This window comes from Belonocnema kinseyi, chromosome 6, assembly GCF_010883055.1.
Source record: "Belonocnema kinseyi isolate 2016_QV_RU_SX_M_011 chromosome 6, B_treatae_v1, whole genome shotgun sequence".
Taxonomy (NCBI): Eukaryota; Metazoa; Arthropoda; class Insecta; order Hymenoptera; family Cynipidae; genus Belonocnema; species Belonocnema kinseyi.
This window is the reverse complement of record NC_046662.1, coordinates 26,232,110-26,251,332: the sequence shown is the minus strand read 5'-3', so window position 1 is coordinate 26,251,332 and position 19,223 is coordinate 26,232,110. Positions and strand designations below refer to the sequence as shown.

The following is a 19,223-nucleotide window of genomic DNA, read 5'->3' as shown; positions in this document are numbered from 1 at the left end:
TGGCCGATAAAAAAAAATACGTGTCTCTTATTTTTCGATGTACTACAACATATTGCAGTTTCATCAAAATCGGTGAGGGACACCTGGGATAGTTTCCTTAAGTACAATATTTTAATTGCAAGTTACCTATCGTTGGAAGCGCAAATAAACATAGATTCTAAATATAATATTTTTAATTTGCTGATTGCAAAACTATAACATTTTTATGTATCGTATTTTATGCCTCAGTAGGACAAAGGTGCCCCCCTGCTGGCAAAGCCCTGCATAGCAATATCGCTCAGTCAGGGACGTGAGGAGAAGTCGAGTGGAGAGGGTAAGACGAGCAGGTGCACTGCGATGAAATGAAAATCGCCCGGCTTTAAGGCTTATGGGTTTGGGATTTATGGATTTGGGGCTTATGGTTTTGGGGTTTATAATTTTTGGGTTTGCAGGTTCGGGGTCTAAAAGTTTGGGCTTTATGTGTTTGGGGCTTATAAGTTCGGGGTTTGTGGGCTTAGGGTCTATACGTTTGGGGTTTGTGGGTTCAGGGTCTATAAGTTTAGGGTATAAGGGTTAGGGATTTGTGGTTTTGTAGTTTATGGGTTTAAAGTTTATAGGCCTTGCTATTTCTTAAGGACCGTATTTAAATTACATAACAGCTCAAGGGTCAGGGGGGGGGTCCAGACATTTTGTTACGATTTTTTTATGATAGGGGGCAGTTTACTCATGTACGCATTTTTCCAATTGGATAAAAATTTAACTCTTTTCATAGAACATTAACCTTTTGTTTAAAATCCATATTTTGTTGCTGATAAATCAACTGAACTCTTTTTTTTTTTTTTTGATAAAAACGTTTTTTTTTTAAATTTGTCCTTTTGATTTAAAAGTTCATCTTTTTTACTGGAAATATTACATCTTTCTTGGACAAAAATACAACTGTTTACTTGAAAATTCAACTATTTCCTAAAAAATTTACTTTGTGTTTAAAATTCGTATGTTTGTGTTGAAAAGTCAATTGAAATATTTTTGGACGAAAATTCAACTCTTTTTTTAACATTTGTCTTTTTCGCTGAAAAATTGACCTGTTTAGTAGAATTTTTTATTCTTCTTAGACAAAAATTCAACTTCTAGATAGAAAATTTAACAATCTTGCTGAAAATTATACTTTTTATTCAAAAATTCGACTATTTAGCAGAAAATTAACTTGTGAAACTTATGAAAATATAACTATTTTTTTTATTTAATTTTTTTTATTTATCTGTTTTAAAACCAATTTTATATTTTTTTAATAAAAATGCAACTGTTCGGTTGAAAATTATACTATTTTTTGAAAGTTTGTCTTTTGGATTTTAAAATTCACCTTTTTGATTAAAAATTCAATAATTTTGTTAAAAAGTCATACTTTTTCGTTAAATATTCTGTTGTTTTGTTCAAAATTCAACTATTTCGTAGAAAATTTACCTTTTGTTAAAATTTAATCTTTTTTCTGAAAATAGAACTGAAATCTTTTCTGTATGAAGATTCAACTCTTTTTTTAACCAGTTTTTTTTTTAATTAAAAATTTATCTGTTTTAAGAGAACTTTCATCTTTCTAGAGAAAAGGATGCAACTGTTTGGTTGGATATTATAAAACATTTCTTTTAAATTCATACTTATGGTTTAAAATTCTTCTTTTCTTGCTGAAAATTTTGCTATTTCGTAGAAAATATACTTTTTGTTACAAATTTATATTTTGATGTTGAAAGATCAACTTTTTTAAATACAATTTTCATATTTCTTGGATAAAAATGCAACTATTTGGTAGAGAATTAAACTATTTTTGTTAAAAATTTATCTTCTTTGGTTGAATAAATTCGTCTTTTTAAATTGAAAATACAATTTTTTTTTAGAAATTTATTTTGTGTTTAAAAATTCATATATTGATCTTAAGAAGTCAACTCGAATCTCTTTTTGATGATAATTCAGCAATTAAAAAAATTTTAATAAGAATTTATCTGTTTTAAGAGAAATTTCATCTTTTCTGGACAAAAATGCAAATATCAAGTAAATAGTTCAGTGACATCTTTACTGGTTTTTTGAAAGATGTCGGATTTAATTGACCCAATTATTAAATTTCTTCAAACAAAATTAAGTAAACGATTCAAAAGTTTTATTAAAATATCATCCTGTTTCATTAAAAATGAGTCTTTTTGGTCTGAATATTCCATTTTTTTGGTATAAACATATTTCTTTTTTGAATGAAAATTCAACAATGTTCTTTGCTTAAGTATTCAACTATTTTATTTAAAATATTTGGTCGAATCAGTTTATTAAGATATCATTTTTTTATTATTTATATTTTCAGTTAAAAATTCATCTATTTGGTTGAAATTTTAATAATTTTATTAATATTTTTTATTGAAAATACAACTACTTGAGCAAAAGCTAAACTGCAATGTTAAACTTTTATCTTTTTGATTGAATGCTTACATGTTTAGTGGAAAATTTAACTCTTTAGGGGAAAAGCCTTTTTCTATTTAAAATTAATTTTTTAACTAAAAATTTATCTTTTCCATTTTTTTAAGATTGGTCTATTTCAGATGAAAATTCTCCTTTTTTGGTATAAAAATCATTTTCTTGGCTTGAAATTTCTATTTTGTTGAGTAAAATCCGTCAAACGAAAAATAGGTTAAATTTAGAAAATAGCTGAGGTTTCATTATGGGATCATGAGACAATGAATCAGAAGTCATACCACAGCTTTCACGATCTTTAATGAAAAGATATATTATTTCTTGCTGCAAATGTTTAAAAGTACTTTTTTGAACAAATAAAATAGAAGGAAGAAAAGACGCAATGTGGCGTACTTGTGTCCGAATCTCGATTAGTAACATCCTTTGTCAATATTTTCAATAGTAGTGGAGTGGATCCATGATCATAAGTACACAAAATCTTCTTCCATAAAGAATTAAAAGTCCTTTCTTGGACGAAAGACTTTTTCTTTCGAGTGCAAACTTAGATCCAAAGAAAATAAATATTTTCAGTAAAAATGATAATTTGCGAGATTCAGAACAATTATAATCATAGAGGATATGATAATGCACAAGATTATTCAAGTTTGGAACTCAGATCCTTGCATCAACAATACTGTTCCTAATTATTAAAACCATTTAGCTCTATAAAAAAAGATAAATATCTTAGTTGAAGCAATCTATTTTCTTGTTGTTTTCACTAAAAGATAATAGCATATCATCATAACTAGGTTTATAAAGTTGGCGCCTTTCCTAAATAGACAAAGTTTGAATTGCCTAATAAGTAATTTGTGGATGACCCCTCAATAGTTGATTCGAGTTTTACGATCAGAATAAGATCTTGAAGCCTACACATATAACCTAACTTTCTTCGTCTCGAAGGATGATTCCTTCGAAAAATTATTTTCATGAAGTGATTCTCCTTCCGCACTTTATGAAACCCCAACACCCCATACAAAACCGTAAACATAAATTGTCTCGACAAAACCACGAAACGCCAGGACAATGTCAAACAACACAAGGACGTTCTCAACCTTTATTTTGGGTATCTCGCACCTTCAGGAACCGGTTCAACCAGAATAGTTTCTAAGCGAAAAACTCCTGATACCAAAAACAAAAGTTCTCTTCGACTTCGGAAAAATGAACCGGACAACCGCATTAGTTGCACAAATCTTAGACGCTAACCGCAGAGCAATAATTCACAACCTGCGGTACCGGGAAATTGCGGTTTTTCCACATCTGGAGTTTATTTAGAAATTAGTTTCTCAGAAAAGAAGGAAATGTAAGAGGTAGTCGGACTTGATGTTGAGAAAGGCCAATCCAATATTGGCAATTTTCAGTTTAGTGGCGAGAAATTTGGAAAAGAAACTAAAGAAAGCTAACATTCCTGTGGCTGCAATCATTCATAATTTGCACTGAATTCTTTTCGAGTTAGTCCCTCATTTTTATTAAACATAGCCAGCATCAGACAGGCTTTAACTTACTTTAAGTTCCTTGTATTCATTTGAAATTTTTAGAATTCCTTGAACTTCCTTAAAATGTTATCAATTGCTTGGAATTCCCTGAATTCTGATCGCCAGTAGATGGACTGAAGCAAAATGTTCACAAAATTAATTGAACGGAACATCCTTTATTTGAGTTTTGCTTTAACACTGAGTAAAGTAATCTGCTGGTATCGATGGACAGATCATGTTTATTCCCCTGCAGACTCTGAGAGAGATTGTTTTAACATAGAGGTATCGAATTCAATGAATGATACCTCTGATGAATACAATCCCTGGGTTCAAATGGAACCCAGAATTCCACTTTCAGCTTTCAAATTTCAAAGCAATGATCTTTTAACCTAGATATTTCCCCTTTACATCATTGTTCAATAAGTGTCCAACAGAAATGTCGACAGCCCCCCGGATCGCAATTTCCAGAGTCACGATTCCATTGTCTTACTTTCGCCGCTTTACTAGGTCGTCTTTTGCACCCATCCGATTCCATCTTTCCATTTTTCCATCTTTCCTTCTTCCATATCTGGGAAACCGTGATTTCTGATTAGTTCTCACGCAAAAAAGGCTTTCCTGAGATGGATTTCTATTACTAGAAGCGATCACTTTAAAAATCTGTTAAATGATAGCATTTTCAATTGAAAAAAAAAGATATCTGAAAAACATTCTAAAAGATCACAGATAAGAAAATAGGTAAACTGAATTGAAGAAAGCAAAGTTTTTAATTATTTTACATGTAATTTCTGTTACTAGATAGATTTTGATTCCTTATTTTCATTTATTATTTTCTAGTGTATTCTTTTTAGTATAGAGAACTTTGAGTAAGTCAAAGTATTTTTCTAAGTAAGCTAAAACGAAATAATTTGAAAAAGACAGAGATGACTAGTTAAAAAATTTAATTCTTCTGTTCGAAACAGCTTTTAATCTCAGATATAAAAAAATAATCATAGTGTAAAATGAACAGAAATTTAAAACACGATTATTCAAGAATGATGTTTTGATTAGGAATTTTCTCTAAAAATAAGAAGTACTCGGGTTTTAGTGGTTTTCAGCATCAAAGAAAAAAGTTTGCAGTGAAAAATCAGCATTATTTTTTAACAAAATGTATCAATTTTCTTAACTAATATGTTAAATTATTAAAAATGAATCAAAAGTGCTATTTATTTATTAAAAGCTTCAACAGTCTTTCCCATATTTCCCTCTTTTTCATTTTTTGTTGAAAGTTAATTTTTTTTGTATGAAAAGCTTACCATTATATTTTTGGTAGAGAATTCATCTTTTCTAATAACAGTGAATAAAGACTCTACTGTTTTGTTAAAAATTAATTTTTTGGGATGAAAATTCAACTAATTTGGTAAAAAATAGCTTTTTAGTTAAAAATGATTTTTTTTCTTAAAAATTAAACTTATTTTTAGAAAATTAGACTTCTTTACTTGAAAATTCAACAATTTGACAGAAATCTTTTACTTTCTTGGCTAAAAAATCTTTCTTCTTTGAACATTTATGACTTTTGGTAGAAAATGTATCTTTATGGTTAAAAATTCAACTATTTGGTTGAACTATATGAATTTTTTTTTGAAACATCACATTTTTCTATTTTTGTTGAAAATTCGACTTTTTGATTTTAAAATTCAGTGTTTTGGTTGCGATTTTTTGCGTGCATTTTGGACGAATTCAACTGTTCTGTATTTGTAAATTAAAATATTTCTAGTTGAAATATATACTATTATATTTTTGGTTGACTATTCATCTTTTTTATAAACAATTTGATTATGTGTTTGAAAATTTAATTATTTGTATTAGAATTTTAAAATGTTGTTAAAAGTAATTCATTTTGGTTAAAAATTAACTTCCCTATTAAAAATTTATTTTTTTGAGTTGAAAATTCAACTGTTTTGTAGAAAATCCGTCTGTTTGGCTTAAAAGTTCAGTAGTTTGGTTAACATTTTTTTCTTTCGTCAATTTTAGACGAATTGGACTGTTTTTAATTTTTTTTAAATTGGTTAAAATATAGACTATTAAGTTTTTGGTTGAGAATTAATATTTATTTGTTGAAAATACAACCACTTAGTTAAAAATTATACTATTATAATTTGTTACAAAAGCATTAATATGGTTAAAAATTAAATTTTGGGCTGACGACACAAGCTACGAAAAAAAATTACACAAAACTTGTTTATCCAAAAAAGAGTTACAACTTTTTAATGCTTATTTTTTATCGTTTGCGCAGTTTTTGTTTTATGCGTAAAAAACAATGGAAAACAAATAATTTTTGGACAAACGACACTAGCTATGAAAAAAATAAATAGACATAAGTTACTTTTCCAAAAAATACCGAAAACATATTCCATATTTTCATAATTGATTTTTGATAAGACACGTAGTTTTTGCTTTAATCGCAAAAAAATAACATGCAAAATAAAAAAAGAAATTTTGTTGAATAAACGAGACAAGGTACAAACTGAAATTAACAGACAAATGTTGTTCGCCCAAAAAGATCTATAAATTTGTTATTATTTTTATTATTTGATTTGTTATTATTTTTGGACAAAAATCAATTGACAGTCTAATTCTTAACGGATTTTGATTTTTCTTTTTTAGAATGGACCGTAAGGCTCCTAGGTATAACATTTAACTGTGGAATTGTTATTTAGACTTAAAGGAAATTTTTTATTTAACAACAAACTTAGAACTTTTTGTTGCCAAACTTTTCCATGATACCATTTCTTCTAAGACTTAGAAATTCATTAAAAAAGGTCATAAATCAATGTAAAACCTTACTATAAATAATTTATTAATGGGTTAGAGTAACAAATTTTTGATAATGTTATAAACTAATTAATTTCCAAAAGTCCTTTTTTCGTGATTTGTAATGATTAGCTAATTTTGTCCCATATCTTTTGTATAAAGTATCTCAGATAATGATGTGCGCTTACAAAAATTTAAGAATTGCTAATGATTGCCAATTGTTTAAGCAATTTTTATTAACAAATGCACATTTTGACCATTTTTTTATCAAAAGGCTTCATTTTTTGCAGAATAAGCTTTAAATGTTTTGCCTAAGACCCATTGTTATCATATTTTTCAGTGAAAAAAAGTTTATTGTTTAAAAAATTTTTATAAACAAATGCACATTTTGCCCATTTTCTGATGAAAAGGCTTGATTTTTTGCAGAATAAACTTAAAATGTTTAGCCTAAGACTTCTTGCTATCATATTTTTGAGTAACCAAAAAATTTTAATTATTTAAACAATTTTTATAAACAAATTCACATTTTGACCATTTTGTTGCAGAAGTTCACACGGTGCAAAATTGGTTTCATTTAAACAAATATTTTTAGTTTAAACATTAAAAAACAATATTTTACGTTTCATGAAGAATTGGGCGATCACTAGATTTTTGTCCATTTTTGGCAAAAAAATCCTTGCTGTCATATATCAGGTCACCATAAAAAATATGACAGCAAGGGTTCTTTTTCAATATTTTGCATTGATTTCGAAAAAATTAAACCTGTTCATGAAAAACTGGTCAAAATGTGTATTTGTTCATGAAAATCTTTGAAATAATTATCATTTTCTGCCACTATTAAAAATTAGATAGCATAGATTCTTTTACAAGATGTTTCAAATTAATTCCGTTAAAAAATTAAACCTATTAATGAAAAAATGGTTCAAATGCGCATTTGTTTATAAATATTGTTGGAATAATCAACATTTTTTGGTCACTATGAAAAATATGATGGCAAAGAGTCTTAGGAAATACATTTTAAGTAGACTCCGCAAAAAAATCAAGCCTTTTCATCAAAAAATGGTCAAAATGTGCATTTGTTTATAAAATTTGTTTAAATAATTAACATTTTTTGGCCACTATGAAAAATATGATAGCAAGGAATCTTAGGAAAAACATTTTAAGTTGACTCCGCAAAAAAATCAAGCCTTTTCATAAAAAAATGTCAAAATGTGCATTTGTTCGTAGTAATTGTTTAAACAATTGGCAATCATTTGCTATTCTTAACTTATTGTAAGCGCACATCATTATCTGAGATACTTTATACAAAAGCTATGGGTCAAAATTAGCTAATAATTGCAAATCACGAAATAATGACTTTTGTTAATTAATTTGTTTGTAACATTTTAAAAAAAATGTGTTACATTAACCCACTAATACATTATTTGTAGTTAGTTTTTACATTGATTTATGACCTTTTTTAAATAAATTTAAAAGTCTTAGAAGAAGTCGTATTATGGAAAAGTTTAGCAACAAAAAGTTGTAAGTTTGTTGTTAAATAACAAATTTCCGCTAAGTTTTGAGTCTTAATTTTAAAAGGTTTGCGCAAGAATGTGTGAAAAATATAAAGAGCGAGCCCACAAGTCGTATGTCTTAACCGATTTAAAAGTTTTTTTTTAGAAATGCTCAGCAATTAATTTTTAAGAGAATTGTGGTTTGCTTGTTTTTTATTTTTTTCACAGAGCAACAATATATAAACAAATATAGTGACAAAATTGACCATTTTAGCTTTGTGAATTTTTATCTCAAGAAAAAATACAGATAGAAACTCACTATCAGCCGGAATTATTGCACATGCATTCAGAGAACATACTTAATTTTAACAATATTTAACTTAATTTTTATAAACAATTTTTATAAACAAATTCTTATTATTGTTTTTTTATCATAGAAAAAATCGTTTATTTCACGCTCGTTGATAATATTTTTCATAAGAGTCATAATTTGTAACAAAAAAATTAGCATGACTTAACAAATATTGTTTTTATAAACATTTCTATAAACAAATTCTTTATAAAGGAGTCTTTCTCATAACTGAATTGATTTTTCTGAACAAAAGTGATTCACAATTGTCTTTAGAGCCATTTATATACTTTAAGATTTATCAAACATAAACAATATAGATTTTTTATAACAATTTAGTTAAACAAGTCTCCTAATCGGCCGTTTCCTAGTAGAAAAAAATGTTTTTTTCTTCAATAATTATGAGAGTGACATTTAATGCGGTGACGAACCAACGAAATTAAATCAAGAATAATTTATATGATTGTTATAAACAATTTTTTTAACAAAACTATGATTTATTTTTTTACATGCAAAAAGGACGGTTTTCCACTGAAATTATCTGACAAAAAACTAACAGTGATTCCAAAATTAGATATGGGACATTAAATAATAATTTGCGTAATTGTTAATGACTTTTTTAAAACAATACGTGACAATCTGCGGTTGGTCGTAGAAAAAAGTTATTTTTTCTTCAATCATTTTTGTGATAATCTTATTTGTGTTATTGAATCAATGAAAAAATTGATAATTATAATAATAATGAGATTATTATAAAAAACTTAAAATAAATAAATTACGATTCAGAATCGAGTTCTTGATCAAGTTCAACTTCAACTTTTTCCCAGTCGGATAATTTCAGTGGAAAACCGTCCTTTTTTCATGTAAAAAAAATTAATCATAGTTTTGTTAAAAAAAATTTTTATAACAATTATATAAAGAATTCTTTATATAATATCGTTGGTTAGTCGCCGCAATAAATGTCACTCTAATAATTATTGAAGAAAAAAACATTTTTTTCTACGAGGAAACGGCCGATTAGGGGACTTGTTTATTTAAATTGTTATAAACAATCTATATTGTTTATGTTTGATAAAGCTTAAAGTATATAAATGGCTTTAAAGCCAATTGTGAATCACTTTTGTCCAGAAAAATCAATTCAGCTATGAGAAAAACTCGTTTATAAAGAATTTGTTTATAGAAATTGTTTATAATAATTAAGTTAAATATTATTAAAATGAATTATGTTCTATGAATGCATGTGCAATAATTCCGGCTGATAGTGAGTTTCTATCTGTATTTTTTCTTGAGATACAAATTCAAAAAGCTGAAATGGTCAATTTTGTTACTATATTTGTTTATATATTGTTGCTCTGTGAAAAAAAATTTTTTAAAAGCAAACGGAGGTTGTGTTCATTTCTTCGGCATCAATTTTCGCTCCAAAGCTGCTAAAGATAAGACGCGGAATAATAACCTGGATGGGCTATGGTGAAAGTAACCTGGATATACAAATGTGTGGTTAGTGGTATCATGAGAGTGTGTACTGTGTACACACGTGAATGATACGAACACGTAAAAGTCTGAATCATAGGCTTCTTGAGACGATCCCCATTCCAGCGTCCTTCGATTAATTTCTTGAGCCTTACAACTTCGTTGGAAAAGGTCGAGGGAAATACTAAATAGAGAGAGGTGCTGAGGCCTTTGATCTCGAACCGAAATCGCTGGTAATAAACGCTTTTCTGTCAAGATTAGCTGGGAAAAGATCCTATCAAGTTCTACTGATTTCTTCAGTATTTGTGAATTAAATAGATACAATTAATGATAGGTACTTCGAATATAGCGATTTCAAAAATCAGACTTCAGGATTTATCTTTGTTGCTCCCTGTTTTTATTATTAAAACAGTATATTTACGAGAACTTCATTAATGTGCAGAATTCTTGAAAATAAAATCAAGAATACAAAAACCAAATTTAGACAACACAAAAGATAAAAAATTTCATGAAAAAGAAAAGAAAAAATTATTTTTTTTTTTGGACAAAAATAAAAAGAGGAAAGAAAAATGAAAAAGAAAAATGTTCAAAATTCTCTAATTTTTCCTTGACTGATTTTTCATTTTTCTTGGTTATTAATATATAGTTATCAGCATTTTATTCTTATAATACTTTTAACATAAAATCTTTTATAAATGGAATAAAAATGTATTTTGATATTTTGAAATTTAAAATTTATTTATTATGTTTTAAACAAAAGAATGTCTTTTCTATTATAAAAGATGGTTTTTTAAAATAAAATACTAGAATTTTTATCCTGAAAAAAAATTCCCAACAAAAAGTGTCATAAATTATTATTCAATCGAAAAAGAGGAAATTTCTACAAAAATAAAGAATTTCAAAACAAAACAAAAAAATGTCAACAAATAATGATTTTGCACTCAAAAAATAAATAAAGGTTTATCTAAATTTTTGAACCTTATTTTTCTTTTATCGAAAAAGGAGAATTTTCAACGTAAAAGATCAATCTTAAAAAATTGGAAAAGTTAAATTTTCAGATAGAAAATTCATTTTAAACTAAAAAAAAAGCTTTTCAAGTAAATAGTTAAATTTGTAATAAAATAGTTCAAATTTCAACCAGATATGAGTTTTCAAATAAAAATATAAATCTTGAAAAAAATCATTTCTTAACAAAATGATTGAACCAAATCTTTCAAACAGAATAGTTGAATGCTCAAGCAAAGAAGAAGAATTTTTAAGCGAAATGTTGCATTTTCTTTAAAAAAAAAATGAAATTTCTACTAAAACAGATGAATTTTTAAATCAAAAAGGTTAATTTTCAAAAAATCGTTGAAATTTCTTTGAAAAAAGATTTCAGTTGACTTTTTAGGATCAAAATATGAATTTTTAAAAAAGAAATAGGTTTACACGAAAAAATTGAATTTTCAATCCAAAAAGAAGAATTTTTTAACAAAAAGGATGACTTTTTAAGAAAATTGTTGAATCCTCTATCAAATAGTTACATTGTTATGAAAAAGATGAAATTTCTTTTAAAACAGATGACTTTTTATCTTTTGTTAATAATATTTTTAAATAAGTTTAATTTTTATTCTAAAAAGATTGCAGGTGACTAAAAGATCCAAATATTAATTTTTTTAACAAAAAGTAAGTTTCTATAAAAAAATTGAATTTTTAATTAAAAAAGACGAATTTTTTTAACCAAATAACATTCAGTTTAAACAAAATAGTTGCATTTACATCCAAGAAAGATGAATTTGTACTACAATTTCCGAATTTTTAATAAAATAAAAAAAAACATTGTTTTGTAAGTTACACTTTCATCCAAATAAGATTTCAGTTAATTTTTCAACACTAAAATATAAATTTTAAACATAATATAAATTTTCTATATAATAGATCAATTTATTTAAAAAACAGAATTTACAACCAGAAAATATGAATATTCAACAAAATAGTTTTATTTTCAATCAAACAGTTGCATTTTCAAACAAGAAAGATAAATTATCATCCAAATGATCGAATTTTCAAACAAAAAAATGTAACTTTGACTAAAACAGTTTGATTTTTAAACAAATAATGGCACTTTTTAAAAGACCGTTTGATTTTTAACGGCAATACTTAAATAATCAACAAAAAAATTGAATCTTAAAAAAAATTAGTTTTTCAACCTAAGAATTGCATTTTTAACAACAACGGTTAAAAAGGTAATTTTCAACTAAATAGTTCCACTCTTAACTGAAAGAGGAAATTTTAGTAAAAAAAGATTTTTTTTATATAAATAACGCCGAATTTTCAACTAAAAAGATCAATTTTTAACCTAAAATGGAAAAGTTACATTTTCGGATAACAAAAATAATTTTAAACATATAAATAGAAGTTTCAAACCAAAGCGTTAAATTTTTAACCCAAGAGAGGAATCTTTAACGAAAAAATAACAGTTTTAACAAAATAATGAAACTTTTACACAAGTTATTGAATTTTAAATTAAAATATATATATATTCCACTAAGAATTGCAGCTAGATTTTCAGTTAAAAATTAAATTTTTTAACATGAAAACTGAGTTGTCAGCACTGCAATTAAACTTTCAAACAACGAGATGAATTTTCTATAAAAATTATGAATTATTAATGAAAAATATAATAATTATAATATCTAAGAAACAAACAAAAATCTCGACAAAGTAGTTAAATATTCAACCAACAGTTGAATTTTCTACAAAGTAATTAAATTTCTAACAAAGTAGTTGAATATTTAACCAAATAGTTGCATTTTCAACCTGCGAAAATGAATTCTCATGCAAAACGACAAATTTTTAACTAAGAAGAATAATTTTGTATTAAAAAAACTAATTTTCAACAAAATACATTATTTTCCAAATAATAAAATCAATTTTCAACCAAATATTTATAGTTGTAAAGAGGAAATTTCAACAAAAAATATTAGTTTTCGAGTATCAAAGCCGAATTTTCAACTAAAAAGTTCAATTTTTTACTAAAAATAGAAAAGTTACTAAAAAAGTTCATGTTTTAAACAAAAAATAAACATTTTCAACGAGATGAATTTTCAACTAAAATTCTGAGTCTTCAAATTGAATAGTTAAATTTTTAATTAGAAAAATTATTTTTCATTTTTTTTTTAACAACGAATTTTCAACTAAAAGTATGAATTTTTACCAAAAACACACCATTTTTGAACAAAGTGGTTAAATCTTCAAGCAAGTAATTACATTTTTTTACCCCCAAGAGAAATTCTCAATGAATAATGTCAAAAAAATTATATCTTCGCGGCCACATAGTTCATTTTCAAAATTCCCTAACATTTACTTAACCAATTTTTCATTTTTTCTGGTCATTGATATTCAAAGACCAGAACTTCTGCCCTGTAACATTTTTAACACACAACTTCTTATAAACGGAAGAAAAAAATTCCAAATAAAAAATGACAGTTATTTAAAGTACCTCTTATAGAAATTGAAAATTTTTCAGAACTGTCTATCAACATGGAATTTCGCGTAAGACTAACAAATATTAAAAAAATAAAAGAAATATTACGCCGAGTGTAAAAATTGTACGCACCAGTGGAATATCTTCTAAATTGTTGTGCTGGCTATTTACTAAAAAACAGTTTTCAGTAAATGAACAAAAAATTTACAAAAAAAGGATGATGAATTCTATTCAACGATTTTTAAATTTATTTTCTTTTTACTTAGCGGCCATTCACACCGCGAATTTTGATTTACGAACATGCGTAAGAACAGCGTTGATTTTTCTATTAATCTTACAAAAAATTGCAATAAATCATATAGGATTTCCCGTAAAGATTGCAGAAAACGGTTGTCGCCATTCAACCTTTAATATATTCTTCAAAGTATTTAACTTTCTATCCTTTCGTTTTCTATAAGCTTTCAATTTCAAAAGTTTATAAGAGAAGAAAAATATTGAAAATAAAATAAAAAATAATAAAAAGATACAAAATAATAATAATAAATAAAATATTATAAAAAAATGAAAAAGTATAATTAAGGTGTTGCTTGATGAACGAAATTTAATTAAATAGTTCAATTTCAACACGCAAATATCAATTAAGAAAGAAAACCAAAATTGGAATATGCTTTGGTTAAAAAATTTCTGATTTGGTTAAAAATTTAATTGTTTCGTTAAAAAATCAACAATTTGTTTGCAACTCATTTATTTATTTTTTAAATCAAACTTGCGAATCGAAAATTCAATTATTTTGTAGAAATTTTATCTTTTTGATAAAAAGTGAACTATTCTTTGTTAGAAGCTAAATCTTTTTTGATTTGAAAAGTATATGATTATATTATTCAACAAATTTTGTTGAAACTAATTTTTTTATTGAAAATTAAACGATTTTGTTACAAATTCCTCTTTTTGTGTTAAAAATTCAAATATTTTGGCAAGAAATTTAATTACTTGCTTAAAAATAATAATATCGTGAAAATTCATATTTGCGCGTCGAAAATTAAACTATTTCCTAAAAAATTCTCTGTTTTTATTTGGAAATTTAACAATTTGGCATATATTTTTTATCTCTTAATTGAAAAATCTTTCTTGGTAGAAAATTCAATTTTTCAGTTGAAGAATTAACATTTTAGCAAAAAATCATCTTTGTGGTTGAAAAATTCACTACTTTGTTGGGAATTAATTTTGTTTATATAAATAATAATTTTTTGTCATGAAAATATAAATATTTCATCTTTAGTTGAAAATTGATCTTCATTTGAAAATGCACCTCCTTGAGTGAAAATTTAACTACTTTTGTTGAAAATTTGCATTTTTGGTGAAAAATAAATTTTTTCAACTGAAAACTTAAATATTTCAGTTAAAAAGACACAATGTTAGTAAAAAATTGGCTTAAAATTCATTTTTTATGAAAATATTAATTATTTGAAAATTTAATTATTTTCTTGAAAATTCAACAATTTTCTCTCTTGATTAAAAAATCTTTCTTGGTTAAAAGTTTTTTTTTACTTTTTTTTTTAAATGAAAATTTAACTATTTCATTTTTAGATAAAAATGAATCATTTTCGGTTAAAAGTGCATTTCCTTGAGTGAAAATTTAACTATCTTGTTAAGAATTTGCTGTTTTATTTAAAATGAATTCTCTTTTGGCAGAAACTTAATCCTTTTACTCAAAAATCCATATAGTTTTCGTTTAAAATTCGTATCGTTTATCAAAAATGTAATTAATTGCTTGAAAATTTAATTATTTTCTCGCAAATTCAACAATTTTGTTTAAAAATGTTTGTATCGAAAATTTGGTAAAAATTTCCTTTTACTCTTGATAAAAAAATCTTTCTTGGTTCAGAGTTCAACTCGTTCGTAACAAAATATTTTCTGGTTAACCAATGATTATTTTAGTTGAAAAATAATCTTTTTTTTTTAATTCGTTTCCTAATTAGAAAGTTAATTTTTTCATATGGAAATTAAACTATTCCGTTTTTAGTGGATAATTTATCTTTTAAGATTAAAAATCCAACTCCTGGGCTGAATATTCAAAGTTTCTAAAACACTTGCGGTCTTCCAGAAATCTCGATTTTTGGACGAGCTTCCCTTTACATTTTGGGCAGCAGCCCCTTGACCGCAGTCTACCTGCTTGCTCCACCCCCACTGCCCAACGTCTCCCTCAATTGCGTGAGGGAAAGTTGCGTAGTGGGGGTCGAGGCACCAGGTATACGGCGACCAAATGGGCTACGCACGGGAGCAGAGCAAGCGTGTGGACAGCGATTAAGTGAGCATCGCCCGTGGGATATCAAGCCTGTGTGCAGCGATCAAAAGGGCATCGCCCTAAATTTGAACCCCTTGAATGGGGTATTAATGCACCAGACAATAATTATTGAAATCCTACCTTGGAGTCCCAGGAGGTCTTGCGTTTGTGATCCATCGTGACTGTCATCTTCGAGCTCACTAATTAGGTCCTTTTAGTATCCATGCGCTGTCACGAACAATGTCAACGTTCTTCCGTGTTCGAGACTGAGCACGCGTGCAAAGCCATCGCGCACTTAGTCTAAAAAACTTTGTTTATTCCCCTGTTTTTTTTTATTTTGCTTCTTTTCCTCGTCCGTCCACTGGCCTTAATCACTTCACTGAGCAAAAATAACTGGACTCACGAATCACTGCACAATTTACAAACACTCGCTGCACCTCTCGCTACTGACATTTCGAAACGTTGAAATGTGGATTGCACTTGAGCTTATTGACACTTAACTTAAATTTTTTTATTTGCACTGTACTGACTTCTAAGTGCTTATTAACACTGACTCCTTTGGATACTGGTCTTGCGCTTTTACATTGTCCTTTCTCCTCAGATCTGGGGAGAGAGACTGTCTCCTGGAAAAGAAGAAGGGACCTTAGTTTATTTATTTAATTTTAGACTTCAGAGTCGAAGGTATTTCCAAAAAGGGCGATTAGGATGATTGAAAAAAAGGATGTTAAACAATTCTTTTGAATAAAATTTATGAATAGGTATATCGAATTCAATGAGGAACGCTTGTGAGATTTAAAGTCTAAATATATTGCATTTTCAACGAATATTTGACTTTTTTATTTTCTGATTTATGTGCACAAAATATTTTATAAGAAAGCACATTTCATTTCTATCTTGACAGAATTTTTGAAACAGAGAAACTAAATTTAAGATTCGTTCTAATCTGTAGAGTTTTCTATGAATAGCATTAGGATTTATTTTCATTGAGGCATAAATGTTCAAATCAATTTATCGAAATACATCTTTTTATTGGTTTAACATAATTTGAATGATTTTTATGGAAAAATAGAATAAAAACGAAAAGTAGAGAAATTCTAAATAAAATGAATTAGGTTGAATTAAAAATACAAAACTATGGAAATCGAAATTATAACTATGTGGAAAAGTAGTATATTGAGGAGCCTGAAAAAGTACAACTAAGGTGTCTATTGATGAAAAAATAAAATTAAATAATTAAATTTTCCAAATGCAATGATGAATTAAAAAATAAAAAAGATGTAACATTCTGAAAACCCCAGAAAAATCATTTTTCAACCCAACAGTTGAATTCTCGCATAACAATGTATTTTTAACGAAACAGTTAAATTTCCCACCAAAAATGATAACTTTTTAACTTAATAGTTGAGTTTTCTACCAAATAATTGAATTTGTAAAAAAAAATGGTAGAATCTTTTTTAATTGTTGAATTTGTAACCTAATATTTAGTTTAATAAAAAAATAAGAATAAGCTTCAACTAAAAAAGATTTCATTTTCTAACAAAGAGTTGAATTCTCAAGCCTAAAAGGCGAATTTTTGAAAAGAGAGTTGAATTTTAAATCCAATAAGGATGAAATATCTATTCAACTAGCCCAATTTGTAACAAAATATTCCAATTTCCAAATAAAGAAACGATTTTTTAACTTAATAGTTGAATTGTCAAAAAAACAATTAAACAATCAACAAAACACTTGAATTTTTTACGAAAATAAATGAATTTGTAACCAAAAACGACGAATCTTCAACCAAAATATAATAATCAAATATTCAGCTAATAAAAATTGTACCCAAAACAAAACAAAAATTTGACACAACAGTTAAATTTCAAATCTAAGAGATAAATTTTAAACAAAAAAGTTGAATTTTCAACCAACGATTTCAACTTTCAACCAGGTATTTGAATTTTCAAGTTCAATCTTTAATCAAAGCAGATTATTTTTTAACCAAAACATTCGAAAGAATTTTAGCCCCAACAATTTCAATGAAATTTTTTGAATTTACAAGAATAATGTTAATTTTTAATCGAATAGTTGAATTTTCGGACAAAATAATAGAATTTTTAAGACGAAAAGACGAATTTTGAACGAAATTGTCGAGTTTTAAAGTAAAAAAGACGAATTATCTACAAAATTGATTTTTCAACCCGAATATATGCTTTTTGAACCAAAAAGGTAATTTTCTATCGTACGGTTGAATTAAAAAAAATAGTTTAATTTTTAACCAAATCGTTTAATTTTTTTTTTCAAATTTTTGAGTTTGAAATACAAAAAAATTCATTTTCTATCGAAAAAGACGGATGTTCAACGAAAAACATTAATACATGAATATTCAACTTTTAATAAAATAGTTAACTTAAAAAAAAATAGTTAAATTTTTAACGTGATAGGTGAATTTCTAACCAAGAAAATTAATTATTTTCTAAACAAACAAAAAAATGTCAAAAAAATTGTTGAATTTTTAAAACACAGACGAATTATTTAAAACAAAAGTTGAACATTTAACCCAAGAATGATTTTAAAAAAAGTTAATTTTTCAACAAATATTAAAAATTTCCAAATAAATAGTATAATTTTTATCCAAATACTTTAATTATCTACGAAAATAGTTGAATTTTCAACAGAAAATATGAATTTAAAAAAAGGTAATTTTTAACCAAATAGTTTAATTTTCCACGAAATTGTTGAAGTAAAAATCAAGAGTGTTAACTTTCTCTCCAAAAAGATAAATTATTAACAAAATACTTGATTTTTCTACCAATTTGTTAATGGAACAGTTCAATGGTCAAATGTTCAATGTTCAAAAAACACGAGCTAACAAAAGAAAAGGATTTTCAATAAAATAGTTAATTTTCCAAACACAAAAATATGATTTTTAAACAAAAAGGTTAACTTTTCAAACGAATGGTTAATTTTTCAAATAAATAGTTTAACTTTTAACCAAATAGTTTAATTGATTACCAAATTGTTCAATTTAGAATCAAGAAAATTCATTTTCTACAAAAAAGACGAACTTTAAAAGAAATCGTATAGGTTAAATTTCATTTGAAAAAAATTAATTTTCGACTAGAAAAAAAATAATTTTAAACAAACCAGTTCAATCTTTCACCAGTAAAATGATAACAAATTAGTTACATTTTCAACAAAAGAAGTGCATTTCTCATCAAGAGGATTAAAGCTTTTGCAAACAAACAACCCATAAACATGATTTTTAAGCAAAAAAGTTAACTTTTTAATCAATTACTTAATTTTTCAAATAAATAGTTTAACTTTTAACAAAATAGTGTAATTGTTCACCAAATTGTTGAATTTAAAATCAAGAAGATTCATTCTCTACAAAAAAGACGAACTTTCAAGAAGAAATGGAATAGGTTAAATTTCATTTAAAAAGAATGAA

The 19,223-nt window shown here is 26.2% G+C and overlaps 1 protein-coding gene across 1 annotated transcript in view; it reads right to left on the bottom strand.

Moving 5' to 3' along the window:
* Positions 1–19,223, bottom strand: part of LOC117175026 (atrial natriuretic peptide-converting enzyme-like) — a 143,555-nt gene that overhangs the window by 116,194 nt on the left and 8,138 nt on the right. Inside the window, exon 2 of the mRNA XM_033364536.1 lies at positions 15,935–16,416. Within this exon, the coding sequence (XP_033220427.1) occupies positions 15,935–15,982 (48 nt within the window). The 5' untranslated portion in view covers positions 15,983–16,416. The remainder of the gene's footprint in view (positions 1–15,934; positions 16,417–19,223) is intronic.